Genomic DNA, 24,292 nt, shown 5'->3' with positions numbered 1-24,292 from the left:
AGGAGACACTGTGATTGTTCTTAATTGGTCCCTGGATGCACTCCGAAGCTGAGGATTGGTAAAATGGAGACTCTGTGCATGAGTGTCCCCATGGGATTTTACCAGTTCTGGATAGGGTTTTACTGACTCTGAAGGAAGCCTTTTGAATTTTGGGGTACTGATAGATCCATCTTTGTTACTGGAGGCCTAGGTAACCACCATAGTGAGGAGCACCTATGTGGAGAAATCACATTTTGCAGTTTGTTTATAGGGACAAAGTTTGTTTTATATGAAGGTAATAGAAGGGTTCAGGTTAAATTACAGTGTATCCATTGGCAGCTGACCATTGGCTATTAATTATATAAGACAGGACTGGTAAAACTAGGTTCTTTTTATACTGGATTAGAGGATTATAAAAAGTGAATTTTGGATTGGCTTGATGGATAAAAATTCTTGATCACAGGAAAAGTGGTCTGATGAGGGGACAATGACAATTTTTTGCTGCTTAAATATCAGAGCGTCAATAGGCTACTGTATTGGGAGAGTGTGTGACTGAAGGAAACTGCTGAGGAGGAGGCAGAAGGAAGAAGGCTGGGGTCTGGAGCAGAAGGAAAAGGAAAAGCAGTATGGGCAAGAGACTTATTGAGGCTAGGGGAAGCCTCGTAGTATAGTCTGCCTCAAAAGAGCTGAATCACTGGCTTAAGCTGAAGATTGACAGAAAGGCTATCTAAGGGCACTGAGCAGTGAGGAAGAGTTCAATAAGGAGCTTCTGGATCTGACCAGAGAGGTAACTGCTGGAAAACCTGGCTCATAAGACAATGAGCAGTCGTCTTCAGTATTTGGTGGCAGTGAAAGTTGGCCGACTGGGCAAGAGGAACTACGAGAAATTGGCATAGAAATTAAATAGGGTTAGGAATTGTGCATTAAAAATCAGTCCCTGACCCATAATGTTGGATGCTGTTATTACTAGGTTGTTTTTTTAATCTGTATTTTTATTACACTACTTTCGTGTTTTTATGTTTGTATTTTTGCACACTGCTTAGAGATTTTAGAAACAGACATAGGCAGACAGGCGGACAGCTTAGTTTTCTGAAAGTATACATACAGCTTCAACGTGAAAGCCAAGATGGTGTTTAAAAACAGCCTGTGTTTCTCTAGAAATGGGTCTATGTGTTGTGACAATAGAATACAAAAGCAGTCCTTTGGATAGTGAAATAAAATAGTTGTAATACCTTATTCCTTTAAAAGAAGAAGAAGCAATGTGCTAGTTGTCACATGAAACACAGTTGTGTGGCAGCCACTTCATAAGCCTGGTCACTCCTAACAAGCAGCTCCCAATGTAGCTCTGGTGATTTTCACTTTGTGGTAATCTCACAGCCTGTTTTATTTATTTTTGGACCAGTGTGGTTAAAATCATTAGAAATGTGTAGGAATTGTCTGAGTTAAAAGAATTGCAGTTACGTTTGGTAGAAAACATGCATGAATAAGACAAAAAAATAACAAAAATATTTCTTATTGCTGCTGAATGTCAGTGCTGCCACCTCCTACATTCTCTTTCTTCTTCATCAGGGGGCTACTTTATTAAGTAGCTATTAAGTAAGTCCTAGAATCTAGGACAGCAATGGGGAACTCCTAGTGCACAGATCTAGATAAGGGTCCGAATTGGCTCACAAGGCCATTTCCCTCAAACTATGTCCACCTTCCCCACACTGGAACAAGTAAAGACATGGTGCAAAGGAACTATCAGAAGTTTAAAGTGCTCTCCTGATTATTCCTTGCTAAGTGGGGCTTGCTGACAGCTGCTTGAGGGTGACAGTGTGCCTTCAGTGACAACAAGCCCTTAAGAAGTTGTCACTTGGCATCATAATGACATCAGGTGATTTGTAGGTGGGTGGCACCACCTATCTGTCAAAAATACCCCACAGCAAACATTTCTTCAACCCATAATTGCCTTGATGCTGCAGTCTGACTGGAAGGGGGCACATTTCTTTTCCTCTGTGTAGTACTGCTTTTCTTATAGAAATGGCCCCTCTGAGCTGCTTTTTACCCTAAGGGGCAAAATGATGCAGGTAGTCATTTTGTTTCAGAATGCAACTTTCTGAAGAAAACAAACCCTATTTTGGATTTTAGTAGGGATATTTCTGGAGATTTCACACCTGGTACCACATGGCCCTGGGACGCTGTGGGTTAAAGCCTCAGCGTCTAGGGCTTGCTGATCGTAAGGTCGGCGGTTCGAATCCCTGTGGCGGGGTGCGCTCCCGCTGTTCGGTCCCAGCGCCTGCCAACCTAGCAGTTCGAAAGCACTCTCGGGTGCAAGTAGATAAATAGGGACCGCTTACTAGCGGGAAGGTAAACGGCGTTTCCGTGTGCGGCTCTGGCTCGCCAGAGCAGCGATGTCACGCTGGCCACGTGACCCAGAAGTGTCTTCGGACAGCGCTGGCCCCCGGCCTCTTTGAGTGAGATGGGCACACAACCCTAGAGTCTGTTAAGACTGGCCCGTACGGGCAGGGGTACCTTTACCTTTACCACATGGCCCTGGGCATGATTTCCTTTCGTAACAGCTTAAGAGGTAACCACATTTGTTTGGATAGTGGGAAGGCGATTCTCATCTCTTTTAAATTAAACAATAAAATATTATGGTTGTTTGTTGCACATGGGCATCCAGAGCTGATATTTAGAAAGTCACGGGGGAACATTACTAAGTCAAATTAATTATGTGAGTGACTGAGACCAACTGAAAGCTGAGGAGAATTTCTGGTAGACGTTTTTTGTGTGTGGTAGAACTTTGGCTGTTTCTTTCCTAGCAGGCCTCAAGTGACAATGCCTCATTTTTTCCCTGTGGTAAAATGGCTGTATTCTTAAGACCTGCCAATGTACTTTGGTCTTCCATGCAGCATTTCCAACAGTATCTAAAAATGTGGCAAACTTAAAAGTGCAATCTTATACAGAGTTACTCAGAAGTGAGCCCCACTGATTTGCCTCCAGGTAAGTGTATAAAGAAGGGTGGTGAATCTTTTTTCACCCTGAAGGTCATATTACCCTGTGGAAAGGCTTCCAGGGGCTGCATGCCAGTGGTGGGTGGTTCCAGAGGCAAAAGTGGGCAGAACAGCTGATGTCATTGTTTATTTATCTGTTTTTAAAAGGCACTGCTTAAAATATTAAATATCTCTAAGCAGTTTACAGTAAGTTTACACTATGAAACACCATTCAGTAAAATTACCTTTAAAACATGATCTAAAAAACAAGATAGAAACATAACTCTATGTGACAAATAAAACTGTGCTGTGCACAGAGCAAATGTAAAAAGGTAAGCATCAGAGTGCAGGAAAACTTGGGTAATTTTTTAAAAAGAGTTATTGAAAGGTGATTACTGTCTCTGCCTCACAAATTACCTGAGGGAAGGCATCCCAAGAATAATCCTCTGGTCACTGAATAACCAATAGGGTCTCCTTAGGAGATCTTGAAGAACAGATTGGTATGTACTGGGAGAAGCAGTCTGCAAAGTATCCTGGCTCCAAGTAGCTTAGGGCTTCAAATGTCAACAACAAAACCGTGAATTGGGCTTGGTAGGTAATAGGGAGCCAATGCAGACCTTTCAACACTGGTGTAATATGTACAGTAGGCTAAATTTCAGTCACACAGAAGATGGAAGTTTCTGCATAGTCTGTCATTCCAACACCCCCCCCCCCCCGTCCCTGCCTCTCCATCTAGGCAAGCAAGAGGCACTATCATAGTTAAAGATCACATTTCAGGCAGGTAAAAGCACTCAAGGAAATCACTGAGCAGGGGGAGTTGTGACCTGAGGAGTAAGGTGTGTCCTGCCTGGAGCTCTGAGGACCAGATACAAAGGCCTGGAGGGAAGCATTCAGTCCCTGGGTCTGAGGTACCCCACCTCTGGGGCCTAGCATTGTCATCTAAAGTGATCCTATACCTTGGAGTCAATTTTCTTGAACTTGGTAGGGCTTGCTTTTAAGTAGCCATGTATAGGATTGCACTCAAGAAAGCCAACAAATCTGCAGGCAAAATGTCATACTCTGAAGAGCTTTGGGTGACTTTTATGTACAAGCCACACCGGCCCCTGCTGCCCTAGGGCTTAACTTCTTTGTCTGCATGTCTGTATGTCTCTTGTGCATAGGATTGGGGCTGCTTCCCCACATGATGTTATTAGCCTTACAAGGATTGAGAGGTGTGTGGTACACCAGGATGGCATTATGATTGCTCAAATTTAAATAAAGAGAAATTTATCAGCTTTCTGTGTTACTATAGAAGAAAACATTTTGGATCACATCCAGTGCTGTGCCAGCAGCATTCTGCTGATACAACGGGACACCTGTTTTCCCCATGTGCCCCCAAAATGTGAGGGTGCACAGAGGTCTGGAGGGGACAGGAGTGGAAGAGGGAGCACCACTGTGTGCATGGAGTTCTGCTGTGTCTGCAGAGCCTTTGGTTTTAAATCACAGTAGTCTGTGATTGATGGAATGTCAAACATCAAAGCTATATACATATATTAAATGTTTTAGTGTACTACTTTGCTAATAGAAGTTCAGTTCAGTGGTTCTAATGATCTCTGTTGTACCTTGAAAGGGTTCTTAGTGCACCTTCGGTATTATTCAGGCTGTAACACCTAAACAGAGCTTCATGAGGGATAATTCAGCACAGTTAATTACATTCCTCAGTCTTTTATATAAAAAAGTCATCAATATTCTATGGAGATCTTAACATACAAAATTCTGCAGGAGGGTTAGAAGCCTCATTGCTGCATACTCTGTTTACTCATTGGATTACAACTTCATAAAAGTATTTTTGGAAAATTAATCAACAGTTGTTTTATATAAGCTATTTAGGTTTCTAAACTGGGTTGTGGGTGCTGGTGGGTTGTGCTAGTTTAAATGATTAGAAAAATCATAGTAAAATGAAAGTTAAAACTGGAAGCATGCAGTTTATAAGGCATTTCTCTTCATGTTGTCTTGCAATTAATATGTGCCCAAAATTGGGAGATGTTTTCGTTTTTTATCTCGTATAGTTGTAGCAAGGAGTTTCTGGATAACAGAAAGCTGTGAGATTTGAAGATAAGTTTGTGTGTCATGGAGCAACCTGTTTATTGTTTAAAATTCCTCATGATTTCTTCAAAGGAAAGAAAATTATATCATTTTAGTTAGATCTTTAATTAGGAATCAGTATCTGTCAATGCCAAAACAAGATAAGTATACTTGTACATTGTTGTAAACAAAAATTGCCCTTTTCCCTTATGGGGTATCCAAGAGCCCATATAGAGTCCTTACATAGGTTCCCTATTGGTAGGAGAATATAATAGAGGCCAACCAGAGAATATTGAGAAGCAAAGCAGCTAGTAAGCTTGATCTTTATTAATCTGTTGCAACAGGGTACTCCCCTCACCCGCAGGACAGGAGGAGGACCCAGAAAAATGGCCCGCAAAGCCTTATAAAGACTGTTGAAATTGCCACCTTGTAGATCAAGACCACCCCCAGAAACATCATACATACATCACAGAAGGGGTGTAACCTAAGACCACTCCTCAGATACATCATACCTACATAAAAAAAAAAGGTGGTCTTAAAACAGAAATTTGAATGTTGTTTTTCTCCTGTCCTTGTTTATCTCCTGTCTGGCAGGTTACTTGATTGGGTTGCCTGGGGAGCCTGGCCGTTCTTTTGTAGTGATAAATACTTAGTTCCCGGGCCAGGTCACAGGCTCACACCCTATTCAAACACAGACATACCCTTAAGACAGGATTTGTGAAGGAAAAGACAATTGGGGGGCTTTTCCAGTTTGACCTTGCAGAGAAAACATTTGCTCAGTTTAGGAATCAAAATGGTTCCAGGTTGGTCTTCCTGTGCTGATCTATGTATGTGCTTGGTCGGTACACTTATGAACATTACCATATATCTAAGACCATAAAATTCCTATCACAACATAAAATATTATTTTACAAACTGAATTAGGAACACTTTTTTAAAAAAACACAACACAGGCGTTTATAGCCTGGCCTGCATTAGTTCTTGAGCATCTTCTAATTTCTCTTGTTTAAAGCAGAACCTAAGATGAGCCTGCTGGATCATGCCAATGGCCCATCTAGTCTAATGTCCTGTTCTCACAGTGGGAAGCCTGCAAACTGGACTGTTGATAGTCTTATTCTTAATGAATTTTTCTAATCTTCTTTTAAAGTTATCCAGGTTGGTGGCCGTCATTGCTTTTTGTGGGAGTGAGTCCAATAGTTTAACTATGTGCTGTGTAAATAGGTGCTTTCTTTTATGCTGAATCTTCCAACATTTGGCTTTATTGTATGCCCATGAGAGAGGAATAAAAATTTTTCTCCATCCATTTTTTCCACATGAGGTATAATTTTATAAACTTCCATCATGTCGCTACTCACGTGTATTTTCTCTTAAGATAAAAAGGTAAAGGGACCCCTGAACGTTAGGTCCAGTCGCAGACGACTCTGGGGTTGCGGTGCTCATCTCGCTGGCGTACAGCTTCCGGGTCATGTGGCCAGCATGACTAAGCCGCTTCTGGCGAACCAGAGCAGCACACAGAAATGCCGTTTACCTTCCCGCTGGAGCGGAACCTATTTATCTACTTGCACTGCGTGCTTTCGAACTGCTAGGTTGGCAGCATTCTTTTAAGATAAAAAGTCCTAAACACTGCAGCCTTTCCTCAAAGGGGAAGCACTCCGCCCCCTTGATCATTTTTGTTTGCCTTTTTATGAACCTTTTCATACATTAACTTTTAAAGAAAATATATCATAACAATATCCTAACAGCCATATCATGTTATGTCATATGCCATGGTTGTTGGCAACTTTGAGAACTTAGACGTGGGTGAACATGTTCTAATAAATAACTATAGTGTGGTGCCTCACACTACAGTAGATGTTAATGAAAGTTCATGCTAATGTCTATTTCTTACTTGGTTTTTCTCAAGATTGTATCACAAGTGTATCAGTCCTAACTCTGATTATGCGCAGAGTGCTCTTCCTTTATCAGTCATTATTTCCCATCCACACTTCTTGAATGTGGATATGTAGCAGAATGTGAGCACTCATTCCATTACATCTATGCTGTGAAAGTACCACAACTTCCTTAAGCTGTTCCACTGGTACTTATTTATTTATTACATTTATGTTTATTTCTAATGCCTCTAGTACACTCTTTCTTCATGTAGCTTGAAACAGCTTACGCAGGGCTTCCAAGCAGTCTGCCATCCGCCTATTGATTATGTTGAGCTTTAGGAATATATCTGTGCTTTCAGGACATAATGCTGATTTTCAGATATAAATTCTCCTTGAGTGATCTTTTGCAGGCTTATAACTTATTCATAATGACTTTAGTATTGGCAAGGGATTTTTTTTTAAAGCCACTGAATAGATAGAGAGCATGCATTCCCATTACTTTTTCTCCTTGGTGCTATTCTTGGAATAGCTGAGCTCAGATAATCTGGTAAGGCGGTGCTGAATTTGTATTTGCTGGTTTAAAATTGTGAGATGTAACATATACATCTACTGTTAGGTGTTGTTAGGATAGTATACCATTATGAACCTTTCAGAATTTTACTTTCAATTCATAGCTGCATAAGAGGCTTTCAGTACCTTTTGGGAATTTTTCATTAGGTTTCTATTTGTTTCTAATGCCTATAAAAGAGTTGCATGACCACCTAAACCAATAGCAGGAATACAGCATATTCTGCAAGAAGTAACTTATTAGGGTTGGCCATTCCATAAGCAGGGAGCAGCGGCAAAGTGTTGGGAGGATAAACCTATGTGTGCCATGTGACCTGCCAAACATCCCCTAAGCCAGCCTGCTGCCCTCAAGACCTGCCCTGTCATTAGTATTAAAGTATGAGTGAACTGTCAGTTTGGTCAGTTTCTATACATGTAATTATATTTTGCTATACAGTGGTGCCTCGCAAGACGAAAAGAATCCTTTCCGCGAGTCTCTTCGTCTTGTGGTTTTTTTCGTCTTGCGGAGCAAGCCGCTTAGTGGCTTAGCGCTATTAGCGGGCTTAGAGGATCAGCTGATAAGTGGCTTAGCGGATCAGCTGATAAGCGGCTTAGCGGCTTGGGGGGAAAAGGGGGGGGGAACCCCGCAGGAACTCGCAATACATTTTCGTCTTGCGAAGCAAGCCCATAGCAAATTCGTCCTGCGAAGCACCTCCAAAACGGAAAACCCTTTCGTCTAGCGGGTTTTCCATCTTGCGAGGCATTCGTCTTGCGGGGCACTACTGTATTTCATCAGGAAAACATCTTGGGCAGTCATAACAGGTTGGATGGAACATTAAGTTAATAACGATTTCAAATTTGTCTCTTGTATAAGTTGTTGTAGGAAGAAATGATCTTACTTGTGTTCCCTACATCTCCATCATGCTTCTTTTGGAGATGTTAGAAAACCAATCTCTTTTGGTCTCACAGTACTTTTGCTGCAATAATACAAATCTGATTGTGATCAGCTTGTTTTTGATATTTCCCCCTCCATTTCATTTCACTGTTTTAGGTCCCAGAAGCCATAAGAAAGTGTCAGCGAGCAGGAATTACAGTCCGTATGGTCACAGGGGACAACATCAATACAGCTCGTGCTATTGCAATAAAGTGTGGGATAATTCACCCTGGAGAAGATTTCCTCTGCATTGAGGGGAAAGAGTTTAACCGAAGGATCAGAAATGAGAAAGGAGATGTAAGTCATGTCAGGACAAAACATACAATATTCTATAAAATAGTTACAAAACCTGTCATATTTGTCTTGTGCACTGTTCCTCACGTTCTTCCTTTTTTCCGAATTGGAGAGATGGTACTCTTTTTAAGATTGTATTTCTTTAAAAAGCTAGCAGATCATGCCTACTTTTCTCCTTCTCCAGTCCTTCTGTGTTGCTGTGTCGTCCAAACCGGGTTTGTCTTGCTGCAGACAAACCATGAGCTAAAGTTGAGGTTTGTCCTTGGTTTAGAGCTCGTGGTTTGGAGGAAATAAGCTATGAGCCCAGTTTCAGATGACATGCTAAGCCAAGTCTTAGCTCACAGAAGCACAGCAGCAACAGGTCCAGAGGAGGAGCAAAGCAGCCTACACATTTATATATTTGTGCTAATTCATGGTTTGTATTAGCCTTGAATGCCAATTGAGTCGATGTCTGTGTTTCATGCACCAGCTTTGCTGACTGTACAGTTTGTAGGGATTCAGGATGATTCTGTCTTTGTCTTGTTCAAATACGTTATATGCTAGGGCTGCCATGTGTCCGGAATTTCCCAGATATATCTGTGATGCATCAGTTGAAAACAGCATCGGGGTGGAATTTTCTACAATCAGTTAAAATGTCTGATTTGCTCAACAACTTTGGCCAAAAAATGCTTGATAACCCAGTATCCTCACTACGTCCCTAAAGTGCATTAATATTTTTAGAAGTGGTGATATAAACATGTCAGTGCTTGTTTACTGTGTGTTCAATCATTTACATTTAGTGAGAATATGAAAAGTGTCTTTCCTTTATAAAGAGCTGATGCAGCAGCTGGTTCAGGAAAGACAGATGATAGAGGTCAGAAACATATTTGTAAAGGCACCAAAAGCAACATGGCTTCTTCAAAGTGACATTATACTGTTACTCAGGTGAAAATAGCAATATGGAGCATAGTAATTAGATTGGGGAACAAATCATTCTTCAATAGGCTGGCATTGCTCAGAGAGTGAAACATAGCAGAGGATGAGAGCAGCAGAAAACCCTAGGAAGCCCTTGTAGTTGTTTAAGTATTAGCTATGTCAGGTGGGAAACAAGTTAACCTTAAAGTGACATTTATTCTAAAGGGTACATGGTGGTGGAAAGGTTTCTGAAAGACTGACAAATGTTTCATCCTTATTTCTTTCAGATTGAACAGGAACGCATTGACAAGATATGGCCAAAACTTCGTGTCCTTGCTCGTTCATCTCCCACTGATAAGCACACTTTAGTCAAAGGTGAAATGCAAATTTACCCATATACATACAGCACCCATATACATATATGCATGCATATATATATATATATATATATGCCTTTCTGTGACTACATATATAATTCTGTAGATTTAGTTGTTTTAAACTGGTTTTAATGTCATGTTTCAATATTAATGTTGTGCTTTAATTGTAACCCACCCTAAGACCTAGAGAGAAGGGTGGGTAACAAATTGTAATAGTAGTAGTAGTAGTAATAAAATATATCACTACAGTTTCCTACATATCAATACACTTTGTTTAAAACAACACAATGCAACATTAACTCTTTTGATAAGAATTTCCTTTAACCTTTTACTCTTACTCACCAACTAAAATGAAGGTAAAGGAGGTTAACTGCATAGCTGGTGTTCTTTTCCTCTTCCTCGCGTCTCTCAATTCCTCCCTCCCTTCCTTTGTTGTGTTTCCCACAGCTGATCTGCCTTATTGCTTATGTTGCTTTGTAAAGTGCACCATACATTGATAGTGTTCTATAAATTAATGATAATTATAGTACCGGCACTACCAGTAATAAGTCTAGTGTGGGGCTTTCTCATTTCTCCGTGCAACCAGGGAGCAAGCTGTCTGCTGTAAAATGATCCTTGTGAAGATACGCAGATGAATGTTCCTAGAAGCCCAACATTCTAATGTCAGAAATCCAATTAAAGTGTTTGTGCCCGCAGCATCTCTCAGGATTAGACTAGGTAGTCTTGTAGTCAGCTTAAAACAAAATGTATTCTAAAGCAACGTAAATAAACGTTCTGGGATTGCTCATTCGGATATTATAGACTGGGAGTAAAATGAATTATTCTGTAGAAAAAACACAGTCAACAAAGTTGAGGCACTGTAAACACGTGAATCATAACAGGGTTGTTTACATGTGCAGGATATGAATCTGACAGAAATAAAGCAGCCCTGAATGTCCTATATAACTACAGTTAGAGCTGCAGTGAGGACACCGAACAAGGAATGTTTTTTTTCCGGGTGGGGGGGTGCGTCGTGTGTGTGTTAAATAGCCACTGTAGTGGAAGAAGAACTTTTCTGTGCTTGGGAGGATTTTTAGCTTTTGTATTTTTGTAGTCCCTTCAAAGTTAATATGAAATTATTTGAAACATTAACTAGCTTTGACTGAATGTGTGTTTTCCTGCTGCTTGAAGGACAAACCAGGGTCTCAGCTTTGATGCATAAGAAATACTCTAGAGCTGAAAAAATATAAGATACAAAGCAACCCTTCTTATATATTGAACATTTAATGATACACAGTTGCCAGAGGGGCACCACATTTAGCATAATATAAGGTCTCCTTCATTCATCATTAATGGTGTTAACTTTTCATTCCTCTTTGAGAAGTAAAATGGTCTGCTTACCATATTTAATTAATTAAATATTGAAAATGGTATCTTGGCTCAAAAGTATGCTTAAAGCCGTGTTTAGTATTTGCTGTTAGATGGATACATTTGTAATTTGTTTGAACATCCTCAAAATCCTAATAAATCTGTATGAGTTTTGACCTCAATATAGCCTCCAACTAAATGTTCGCATATAAATAGCAGTTAGGTTTTTATGAACTTTGTATTATCTGGATCACTGGAGTGCTTAATGGATCCCTCAATAAATGTTAAGCTCAAGTGGTAGATATGAGCACCTCAGGAATGAACGCCTTTCTCTGAATGCTTGTTACACCATCACCATAACATTTTGTGAAATCATGCTGGTGGTGTGAGGCATTTGAAACCTATTAATACTCAGAGTTTAAGGACTGGACTGTTTGGTTTTTTAAAAAATAAAAATAAAAAATAAATAAAACTCTGAATAATATTTTTTTCATATAACCTTCATTGTTCTGTAATTGTAATAATTTATTCAGCCATTTGTTATACAATGGCTTTTCATGTATATAAACTGAGGGGAATGGGCCTTCAGGTCTGGTGGCTAGAGGCGAGCTCTGATAATGCCTCTTGCATGCCTAGATGGAAGATAGAAAATGATGTGTGAGCATGTATAGAAACTGGCTTACTATACAAATGTAAATTTGCAGTCATTGTTCCACCTATGCTTGCCTCTAGACCTGCCTGCCACTGGCATGTCACCCTGGAAGGTTGCCCACAAGGGAATGTGGTGCTCCAGCTGAAAAAGGTTTCCAATTCAATATAAATAATAACTTTGGAAAACTACTTCTGCCCTCACAATAGCAATGTATGTGCCCTAGAAATGAGATTTAGCTTCAGCAGTGGGTTCTATAAGTGCCATCAGTTCTTAGAAGCTGGGAAAGAAAAGAGAGCAAAGGTGAATTGAGAAGACAACGCTTAATAAGGGAAGAGAAAGAAGAAATAGGGTAGCACATTGAGCTGTGTGTGAAAAGGATGCTATGTGAGAGGTATGATGTAGTTTAATCAAGTAGATTGGTATGCTGGAACATGTGAATTGATGTACACAATTTTAAAGGATTGTAAAAAGTTTGTCCACCTGTGAATATGCTTCTTCCCATATGAACATGCAGATTACAGCATCAGACTATAATTTTTTTAATCCACCATACTTTCATGCAACCACACCGTTTCTTAAAATTCATTGCAATATTTTACAGGTATTATTGACAGCACTCAAGTGGAGCAGAGGCAGGTTGTAGCAGTGACTGGTGATGGAACTAATGATGGACCAGCACTTAAGAAAGCTGATGTTGGCTTTGCAATGGTACATTTAAGAACATGCTCCTTTTTAGGAATGCCCAGAATATTAAATAGTTTCAATTTTGGGGTTGAAGTAGTGCACTCAGTAGTGGGGTGGGGTAAAATATTCCCTGAAACTCCCTCTAATGATAAATATATTCACCATTTTATGAGACTGTTCACACCCAATCTGCTGCTGCTTTGGTGCCATCATTTCCCTGGGAGTGGGCAATCTCAGTCAGTTGATGTATTGCTGTTACTTCAGCTGAATTGATTGTCTTAAGTATGCCCATTGACAGTGTGATGTCAAATTCCTGTATTGAGATCTAACTGAATTTTAGATTTGCCATTTTATGAACTGCTATGGAAAACATTTCCAAATTGGTTCAATATCTATCTAGCATAGAAACTGCTGTTGAGGAAAACAAGTCTAAAGTCTCCTAAAGTTTTGACCAGGCTAACCAGTTTAATGGTTCTTTGGCTCCTGGCTCGTTTTATTTATTAACAGCCAATTTAAGTTACCTCTCTTCTGAAAGTGCTATTCCTTATTGAAACCCTGTTTCTCATTCTAGTAAGTTATTCTTGATGTCTTCTACATTTTCAGGGTATTGCAGGAACTGATGTCGCAAAGGAAGCCTCAGATATTATCCTGACCGACGATAACTTTAGTAGCATTGTGAAAGCTGTAATGTGGGGCCGTAATGTCTATGACAGTATTTCCAAGTTCCTGCAGTTCCAGCTCACAGTAAATGTGGTGGCCGTGATCGTTGCTTTCACTGGAGCTTGCATTACCCAGGTAAGGTTGAATTAAAGTAAATGACTAAAGTATACCTACCCAGATCTTAAGATCTTCATCTGAGGCACTTGTCTGGAGGCCTTGCCAAAGAGAATGTTGCAGGTTGCTTCTTGGAAGAGGGCCTTTTCAGTGATGGCACCATGGTCATGCAATATTGTCCCCACAAAGGCTCGCCTCACCTTGTGCCTTCATTGTTTGTTTATTTTTTGGCACCATGTACATATTTTTTCATTTCCCCAGGTTTAACTATAGTAATCTTAAAAAACTTTTAGTGATTATGTATATTTATTGAAGTTTTAAGATCTTGCTGAATTTCCAAAGTTACTAAGAGTTTTGCTGGAAACCTACCGGTATTTTGTGCCAGTTTAATTCTGTGGTGGTCTTATGATTTTATCGGTGTATTTGAAGTTTTTAACATTTATTATAAGCTTGCCAGGGAACCTTTTTTTGCCACTGGGCAGCCTAAAAATGTAGTTAATTGAAAACAATTAAATATAAGTAAATAAAGGGAATTCCATTTCAAATGATGATGCAGTCACTGCATTCAGTAAGCTGTTATGGATTCTACCCAATTCTATTCCATTCATTTATGCAGACTGCATTTACTCAAATCTGATCCTGTCTTAGAGAAACAAATGGCTTAAATGATGTCATACATGAGAACTCTTACCCAAGTTCATACAAGCACCCTTATACAGCAATTTTATATGTTGTGCTACTGCAGTAACCCATGTTGACTGCTTGTTGGGGCTAAGAACATGGACCCAGGTCCAGAACAGTTTGTACCTCACAGGCAGCAAACATTATGTTTTCTGTTGAAACCAAATATCAGTGCTCTTTTGGAACTGCTAGTGCACCCAGTTACTTTAATATCCCTAAAAAATTAATAACAAACACGTCAGCACCTTATAATCTAGAGGTACAAAGGTGTGCTCATATCTGCTTATTTCACCAAAAGTGAGTACAATAGCAATCACAAAACACCAGTTGTTTATATTATTTGTTCTCATGTGCCCATTGCACATATTTTCTACATTATAAGAATTCTAAGGAAATACGGCAACATGGTTTTTTAAAAGTAATATATGCAGGGCTATTTTTCGGCTGGAACTTCAGTTCTAGCATCTCTTGGGTGGGCGCCATTGCCATTACAAGAGAACAAGGGAGGAGTTCATGGTGAGTTCCGACACCTCTTTTTATAGGAAAAATAGCACTTCATATATAGAGATATATAGATAGAGAGAGAATCAAATATGGAAGGGTGATATTAAACAGAGTGTGGCACCTCTGTGAATACAGTGCAGATATACACATAGCACATACTGTTCACTCTGGTACAACAGGAAAATTCAGCCTCAGTGAGCAAAATCATGAATAAGTCATAGGTATACGGCAAAGAATAAGTTTACCTTGTCATCATGATATGGCCAAGTGAAACCCGAGGCTGTCTCTATTAGATGCCACAAAGGTGAAACTCCTCCCAAATTACTCTTCTAAATTTTTCAAGGTGTTCAAAGGTTATAACTATTTATTTCTTCATGGATCTTGGGCTCAATTGCAGACCTGTGGTTCCTCTGAGCAGCGAAAACTCAAGCTGTTGCTGTTCACTGTAGCAGGGATGGTCAGAGCAAGGGGAGGGAGGACTGCTCATGTCACTTTGCCACTCTTTAGTATTTCTTTTTCCTATACAAAAGAGAGATGTGGAATCAGGAAAGCACAGTGAACCATGGAGTATATAATAACAAATTTGTTTGCCTCTTGTGCATTTCATTTTAATTAGAACTTGGGATAGAAATATTAAAAAGAAATCAAAGGATTGCATGTCCTTGCCTCTGCCCTTTTGAAAATTCTAAGGCATATTGATAAAATGTTTTAAGTATTTAAGAAACTTTAACACAATTCTTCCCTCCATGAGTGCAGCTAAGAATGCAGTGGCAGGGATCAGCATGGAGCTCAATGGAGCCCTATTTCCTTTCCCCCTAATCATGACTGCATGTGCACCTCATCGCTCATTACTACAAATGGGAGGATGATGCATTCCTCCCATATATGCACCCAGACAACTCTCCTCCCTAGGGCTCTGGAATATTTACTTTGCAAGCTAGGAACCTATCGGGATGGGCAGAAAAGAGAGTTCTGTTCAACCCATTTCTAATCAATCACTTGTTTATGAAGCTTTGCCCTTTCTCTGTGAGTCTGGGAAGTGCTTCTGAGGAAGAGCATCCATCTATTTATTGGAAGAACCAGTAGGGTAGTTAACATACCACAATTACCTTTTGCTGCTTTGTGTGTAGGAGAGTTACACTTTTCTTGATAGTTGTGCGTCGTTCATTCATTTATTGAAAATTTAAAATTGACTGTCACAGAATGGTTGTGGTTTTCTTTGTGCAGCTAAAATCTAAAATAAACTTTGCAAAGATATTTAAAATAGTAGAATACAATAGAACTATTATAAATATATACACTTCTGTGTGGCTATGTGTACACATACTACTACTGTAATTATATTTTTAGCTAAGTGTGCATAACCCCTACTGTTATGTTAATTTGCAATTTCATACCTTTGTTGTTATGGTCCTTGAAAGTTTTGACATGGAAGCTATATAAATGAATGAATGAATGAATGAATGATTAAAAATAACAATAATGTTCCTGATATGTCCAACATGAAACATGTAGGGGTGATAATTTCATGATGAGTTGTGATGTACAGATTTGTGCTTCATGTAAAACATCTGGGATCTTTTTACAAAAACTTCCCCTTTTTTTATTTAGATTCTTGCTAATGCCTTCCAAGGTTACAAAGAAAAGAACCAGTGAAATAAATGTTGTTTTAGGTGGATCACTTCTTAAGCACATTTCCACATAAATTCAAAGTCCACATAATTGTTTTAATTTCCATTTGCTTCTGCCTTTGAAATGCATAAAATCATATTTTTTAAAAAAAAAAATCTTGTGCAATGTAGCTGAATGACTCATCTTTAAAATTATTCTAAACCCGAGCTCAGATGCACATTTCCCTTAGCTTGCAAAGAATTAATCAGAAATAAGAAAGAGCTGCAGTGGAAATTTCATTCCACCATGTGCCAAAATTAATGTGTGTTTAATGCTTAGGCTGGGGTTTAGAATAAGCTTTTACACTTGACTGAACTGTGCAGCGCAGTAGATGATAGATAATTATTAGAGGCACCTTAGCAACATGGAATGATTGGCACTGTGAAATGGTGAGAATGAGCTGCTGCCAAAAGTGATGGCTGCCAATTGCACATGTGTAATTTAGAGGATGGATCAAAGTGAGAAATTTGCTTTTCATTATACACTGGAGTTCCCTTGGGTTTCTGCTGACACTTGCACAACAGAGACCTTTTTATAGCAACAAATATAGCTTCAGATGAGAGGAGAGCAGGATGCAGGGACAGGCACTTTAATTTCACACCATTTGTAAAAAGAGGATTTTTCCCCCCCTCGGTGCACATATGATCTCTTTGAAAGATTGTATGCATGTCAAGTTGCTCACTGAAGGAGTAAATGAGTTTGGCCTTTTGCCAATCAGGGGAGGGGCAAATGGCTTGCAGGGCATATATAGAGACCTCCAAGCTTATTTAGGCAATTGATAATCTCTTCAGATATCTCACCTTTCATTTTTCAAATATTTATCTACGGCACAGAAATCTTAAGAAATTATAACCATTATATCATAAAATTGCATTGTTTCTCAGATAAGGTTATGGTGTTGCTTTTAGGCAGATACTGCATCACAAAAAAATGTTTCTGTATTACTGCTACAAGCATACATTCTGAGTTTTTTTTAGTTAGCACAATGAATTTATTGCTTCTGGTGACCAGAGCAAGCTATCACAGGGATGCTCAGCTCGTACACATCAATGTGGAAGAACAATGGCACAGTTTGCCCTAGTGCAGTTACAGAAGCATTTTGTTCTGGCTAGTAGGGCAAAACTAGGCAGCAGAAAATACATTGTAGTGGGACGAGCTCAGAACTGGACCTGTTGTCTAGTATTAATACAACAAGCTGCACATTGCTTTAAGATAGTTAATTCCTAGGCACTCTAAAAGTGATGGATATTGTTACAGTTGAACTCTACAGCTGCAATTCTATAAATACTTACTAGTCAGATAGTGCCTTATGATCGCATTTGAATAGACATACATAGGATCGTGCTGTAAGGCACTTTATCCGATTATAATGAATATTGTGATTGATTTTTATGCATTTTTCACAAACCAAATTAATTTTCACTTTTTTAAATTTAAAAAACACATGATAGAATAGTCTGTTTTAGGTTTCAGAGAAACATGAATTAAGCATGTCAATTAATCTAAAAAATAAAATCACATGTTCTTCCTCACTAGAGTTTATAATGCCACTTTATCCATAGTTTTCTAGTGAGGAAGGATGCTGAGAAGGAACCATTATCCAAAAGATAATTTAAGAAAGCCTATTTAATAGTAATTTATTTTGGTTTGGGGATCTGAATTTGTTTATTTGTTTTTAACGGGCAATTTCAAAGCCTGATTTGACTCCAAGCATTTCCCTACTAGATTCGGTGAGCAGATAGCTCCTTCTAGTGGTTGTTTATGTAGTCTTGGAAACAAATACCTAACAAACCATATAATCCTTGACCAGACTGATGTGACATCTTGACTTACCATTAATTTGTAAAAGTAAAATAACTCAAATGGTGCTTCCTGAAAGGTTACTGGCTCTATTATTCCACCATTGTTGAAGGATTTTCACACTTCACTTGCTGAAATGTTTGTATGTGTGTGTGTATTTTATTCATATCTATTTTAAGGGTTTATCATTTAAATTAGTCCTTATTTCCTCTTGCAAGTGTACAATAAGGGCTATGTCTGTATAGAACGTTTGGAAAATGGGCTTTGGATGCTGGAGGCCAAGATTCAAACACCTGCTCACTGCTAAAATTTGACTTTCTCAGCCAAATCCATCTCACAGAGTTGTTGGGAGAATACAAAAATGAAATTAGAATACCGGTAGTTATGACCTTGCAAGGAAAGGTTTTGCAGAAATATTTAAGAGCAACAAGTACATATACTGACAATGGCAAAGATACTGACATTTCCCTCTATCATTTCTCTCTTAAGGACTCTCCTTTAAAAGCTGTTCAGATGCTATGGGTCAATCTGATTATGGACACCTTTGCCTCTCTTGCTCTGGCTACGGAACCTCCTACAGAGTCGTTGCTCCTAAGGAAACCATATGGCCGAAACAAGCCTCTTATCTCCCGTACTATGATGAAGAACATTTTGGGCCATGCTGTGTACCAGCTCACTCTCATTTTTACCCTCCTTTTCGTTGGTAAGATTATCTAGCCTTTTTATTGCTAACTTTAACAAACTGTGGTAGAACTACAGAATTGTATTGCTTTGGGTTTCAAACATGCTTTCCATGCCTTTTTTGATCTGTAGATGTGACACAACATGTGGCCAAGAACACAGACTAGCTCAGCGATCCAATCCACAGAGCTACTCTCGTGACTTGTATACATGTGGTAGGACTTCACCTCATCGAAGACAATATTTTGGGATCAAATTGGCCGCAGCTTTATTGATTATAGATGTCAGTATGTTCTGGCATAGGCATTGGGTGTGTATCCTGAATCAACCAATCTATTTGCTGGAAGATTATTCCATCAGGTTTATAATTATTCCTGGGTTTAGGATCACCCAATGACATGCACCAATTCTGGGCAATCCATCCAGTATGCCTTTGGGGGGGGGGTTATGGCAGCCCCTGTCTGGGCATTCAGACAGAAGTCTTCCCCCTGGACACTTGATACTTCCTGATACTTCAATACCCTGATACTTCAATGGAAGAGATGGAGGTGTGGTTCTGACTCAGCCCCTCTGCCAGACTGACCCAACCCAATGCCTTTTTTTGTTTGTTTGTTTTTTGCCAACAAACTGTGGCTATTGCTATGAGATAGGCAAGATATCCAGACAGGCCCAATTTTCTGCAGGGAAATTCCTCCCTGAATATGGCAACCATATCATTCCATAGCAAAGTCTTGTGCTCATGCTGGTTTCCTTCAGGAATTGCCAAACATTAGGGTGGGTGGGAAGGACGTCTGCTGCCGACAATGCTTAAGAATACTCCCCAAGTAACACTCTAGGAACGACCGTCCAAGTAGGACCTGAGCCACCACAAATATTCTTGTGCATTATGTCCTGGAAATATACTGGAAATATACTACTGGAAATATAAAATGTGGGATGAGCAAATCGACGGTTGCCATGGACGTATGGCAGCCCTCGCAAATCTGTGTTGGGGGGTTTTCCGGAGTTGTAGCAGTAAATTCTATAAATTATGGATTGTATTCAAGCAACTTGGATCCAATTCACTCAGTTTGAAATTAACTGAAATGAACTTAAGTTAGGAATGTCTATTAACTTTAATGGGTCTACTCTGAGTAGGACTAGCATTGGATGCAATACTTCCCATTGTATTTCTTAAACTTTCTGCCTGTTAATTTCATTCCCTCAGGTTTTAGGGTCAAACTACATGTGTCACTAAATATTTCATTGAAGCCCATGATTGAGTTTCTCTGCTTTTTTTAAACTAATAGCAAATAGGAAGGGGGTGCTCTAGATCAGAACCATGGTGCAGAGGGAAATAATTAATCCTTTCCCCCATACTTTTTTTTTCTTTTCTGAAAATTCATTCCCAACAAGCCCTCTCTTTACCCACTAAGAGCAGCAAATAGCAGCTTAGGGAGTGAATAAGAGCATGAGGAAAGAGAGGAAATATTGAAGCTGAAAGGGTTAATCCTCTCCAGGCTGTGGTGCTGATTCATATAATTTCACTGTGGCTGCTGATCATAAATAAATGAATAAAAATTGAAGAAGAGGATCCCAATACCATGATTCAAATCCATGTTTAGTGTACCTTGCAGTTTGCCTTTTAGTATTATCCTGCGCATCATGCATAATTTTATGAACTGTTATCAAGTTCTTTCCTTGTATTAGTTTTTAAGCTAAAATTAATAAATGCTTTTGTTTTGTTTAATTTTAATAAATAACATTTCATCTAGTTAATAGTCAGGTGCTACCCAAAAAATAGTGATCCGGATGTGGACCTCAGTCTAATACTTTTCACAGTAAAGCTTCTTTGCAATATTATCATTTAGCAATCATTTCATTGCTAAATTCAGATGAATGCTATAGTGCTTCTAATGTATGTATTTTTTATTGTTGATCTTAATGGTTTTAGCAATCTGCTCCTCAGATTCTTTTTTCAATTGTTTTATCATCAGCTTACATTTATTTTGTCAGAGTTTGTGCTTCTTGTTCTCTTCATTTGGGCAACACTTCTACTTGTTATTCTTGCCTTATATAGCTCTTTTGCTTCTGCTCATAAACCACATTGACATCTTCTTGGATTTGTTGGTGCTTTCCTGAACTATCCTGGACTGTGGTATAAATTCCAGCTGAGATTCTATTATTGTAATTTTAAATCACCTCCAAACATCCTGGAGGGAATTGACCCTTTTGGTCCTCCCTTTCAACTTCCTTTCAATGAATTCCTTCATTTTGAAAAGTTTCCTCTTTTAAAGCACCCCTGTTGCATAGTCTAGGTAACTATCCCCTTCAGTGTATGTTAACTTTTGTAGCACAGAAGTAACTGTTCCAAATTACTTCATCAACAGTCACATCAGGTTCTGAACACCTCTCAGTATTGCTTCCCTTCCAAATGGTTTTATTGCTGATTATTTCAAGACATACTCACTTATTGCATCAAGAAGTTTTGCCTTGTTGTCAGGACTTGAATATGCATTTATCCAGTCAATGTGAGAGTAGCTTAAGTCTCTCTGATTTATTTCTCCATCTCGGTGTTTTGGTTTGAATGGATGATAAATATTATGTCTTGAATTCCAGGACTTTTGGTCCTAGTATTTTCATTTCTGTGAGTTCCATGGAGGAGTTTATTAGAATCATTTTATCTCACTTGCAACACCATACATAATATTCCTTTGCTTTTTTCCCCTATGGAGTTTATATACAGAGATTACTTTATCATACTGCTTTGCTTCATGCTAGCAGGATTCAAACATGGCTATTATATTTATTATCTTATTAGCACTCCAGCTCCCCAATTCTGGCTTGAAGGCTTCTAGTATTAGCATATAAATACCTATGCATTTATTCCTTTCCAGGTGACCTTTCTGTGCACATTTCCCCCTGTGAACCTTCAGTATCTTTAAACAGATGTCATGTTCTTCTGTATTCTATTGCCAAGTTCTATTCTATTCCCATTTAGATGATCTGGAACATTTACAACTTAATTCCTGAGCAATGAATCATCTTGAACTGGATGCTCCCCAATTCCTTTCAGCTTTCCTCCAGAATTGAGTTTAAAAGCTGTTTTGCAAGCTTTTTGATATAAATCACTGGCAGTTTGGTTCCAATGCAGTTCAGGGGGGAGCCTGTCTCATTTGCACAGTCTTGGCTTGCTCCATAATGTTCCCCAGTACCTAATAAATTTAAGTCCTTCTTTGAACACCAGCATTTCATTCATCCAATGAGACCCCTCAGCTCTGAATGTCTAGCTGGCTCTGTGTGTAGATGGCATTTCTAAATATTCAGCCTTGGAGGTCTTGGACCCTCAGCAGACTTCAGTAGCAAATAGAAATAAAAAAACTTCATGACTGGTTATTTACTGTTATTGTTGTTGTCATTGCTGCTATTATGACTGCTATCTTGCTGACATGGTGATGTGATTGTTCTATGGTACACTGAACTGTCCACAATTTTTTTTTAAGATTTTGTTCATTTATTTATTTTTTTGTTTCCTCCTTATAATCAGGTGAAAAAATGTTCAAGATTGACAGTGGCAGGAATGCACCACTCCACTCTCCGCCTTCTGAGCACTACACTATCATCTTCAATACCTTTGTTATGATGCAGCTGTTCAATGAAATCAACGCACGCAAAATCCATGGTGAAAGGAATGTTTTTGATGGCATCTTTAGAAACCCTATATTTTGCACTATTGTACTGGGCACATTTGTTGTGCAGGTAATCATTATACAGTGTTAACGCAGCAAAATATTGTTTGCACGTTCCACTGTAAACTCTTCACCCTCTTCTCACGAGATTCTTTGAAAATCCAAAGGCATGTTAGGTATAAATAAACTGCTGATTTATCCACCATTAAGATAGATGTTATGATTTTTCTCCTGTTGTTTCTTTCCTGATTGTCTCAGTTCAATCCTCCCTTATTTTTATCCTGCAATCTATTTATTGCTTTCTGTTTCAAGGCTTCATCTGTTATGTCTTTTCCTTTCATGTGTTTATATTATGGAGATATATTCATTTTGCTCTTCTTCCCCTTCTAAAATCCAAGAGCCGTATTATGTGAAGGAAGATGAGAAGAAGCAAAGGAGCTGGAATATATTATATTCCTTTTGAAATTCTTGTCATTGGCCTAGCAATACTAAAATGTGTCTGGTTATTTTTGAGACAGCACAATACAAAGTATATTAATAAGTAATCTTGAAATATAATAAATCTCATGATGACAGACTTCATTTGGTAGAGAAAATGCTTCTTCACAATCTTTTTGAAATATCTTACACTTTAAATTTAACAGCCAGTCTTGGATACTCTGCTGCCTTGTGATAGCAAAAGCAGTATTTCTGAAATAGCCTGCCTTGGATTAAATGCGAGCGTAGGTCAGTGGAGTGATTCTGCCTGCCACAAGAGTAAGGAGGATTGGAAGCTGAACTGTTTTGATAGGCTGTGACTGGGGTGGCAGGGATGACCCTGGAGATGAACTCAATTGAAACTTAGCATGTACCTAAATGAAATGTAACAAGCAATTAATAACATTTGAGAGAATATTGAATAAAACTACTTAACATGTCACAACTACTTTAGGTAGGTAAATATGAACAGAAGTTAGAACACTGGTGAAGCAGTGCTGCTGTTACAACTATCACAGAACATATATGAGATTCCCCCCCCCCCCCCGCCTTGAGGAGCTTCAGGCTCAGTGTTATATTTTGTATGGTAGCAGTGGGGCTGGCTCAGCCATTGGGCAAACTGGAGCAGTAGCCCATGAGCACCCCACTGGTGGTCCACAAGGGGTGCCAGTATCTGCTGAAATCACACGGAATCTCACAAACACACAATAGCTCATGCAATTTGGGCATGTTAGGTATAAATCGGGTGAGATCTCACCTGGAATTGGTTAAATGTGGGTGCTGTTTCTCTGCCTGCAGCTGGCAGCAACAGGCATGGCACTTTCCGTTTCGGTCTCCCTAGGCAGCTGATTGGTGGGAATATTCAAACTATGTTGGTTCTTCCAACATGAATGTTTTTGATATTCAGTTGAGGAGCTCAGTTTTCCCAGTTCCCTCCCACTTGCAATTAAAAAAATAAAAACTCTGTTTAATGTTGGGCTGACAAATAGGCTACAGCGCTTTCCCCTGATGTGTAGTTTTCTGTGTGCAGGGACCAAGCTACACCTGTAACCTGATCTTGCAATCCCAGAAAGAAGTTTGCATATTAGCACAATAAGGAATGGTTCACAGGTCTCTGAAGTTGACCAGCAGCTGATGTGGGAGCCAGGATAGAGTTCCCACAGAGCTGTCTATGGAGAGTGGAGTCAGTGTTACCAATGCAGAGCCATTTGCCTTTTCTCCAGGTGTCCGCTGGTCCATCTGTGATGTGAGGTCAGCTGTCCTTCCCAATTTTCTCTTAGGCTGGTGTGCTTGGGACACTTTGAGAGCTTTGTCCCAGGTGCTGTTCGCACACCTTCATATGAGAAACTGCTGCAAGTCTCCCTGCTGACAAACTCCCCTTTACCCCACAGTTCATTGCTTCCTTGGGAACATTTTACT

General features: G+C 39.3%; 1 protein-coding gene across 16 annotated transcripts in view; it reads left to right on the top strand.

Moving 5' to 3' along the window:
* The window catches only part of ATP2B2 (ATPase plasma membrane Ca2+ transporting 2), a 361,419-nt gene that overhangs the window by 314,231 nt on the left and 22,896 nt on the right, over positions 1–24,292 (top strand). For all 16 annotated transcript variants that reach the window (XM_083429097.1, XM_083429087.1, XM_083429090.1 and 13 more), the window contains 6 exons: positions 8,487–8,666; positions 9,845–9,932; positions 12,535–12,641; positions 13,221–13,412; positions 18,537–18,750; positions 22,255–22,466. In XM_083429097.1, coding sequence (XP_083285223.1) covers positions 8,487–8,666; positions 9,845–9,932; positions 12,535–12,641; positions 13,221–13,412; positions 18,537–18,750; positions 22,255–22,466 — 993 coding nt within the window. The remainder of the gene's footprint in view (positions 1–8,486; positions 8,667–9,844; positions 9,933–12,534; positions 12,642–13,220; positions 13,413–18,536; positions 18,751–22,254; positions 22,467–24,292) is intronic.

The sequence above is a fragment of the Podarcis tiliguerta genome, assembly GCF_965153285.1.
Source record: "Podarcis tiliguerta genome assembly, chromosome: 2".
Lineage (NCBI taxonomy): Eukaryota > Metazoa > Chordata > Lepidosauria > Squamata > Lacertidae > Podarcis > Podarcis tiliguerta.
This window is presented reverse-complemented; position numbering and strand designations above follow the sequence as displayed.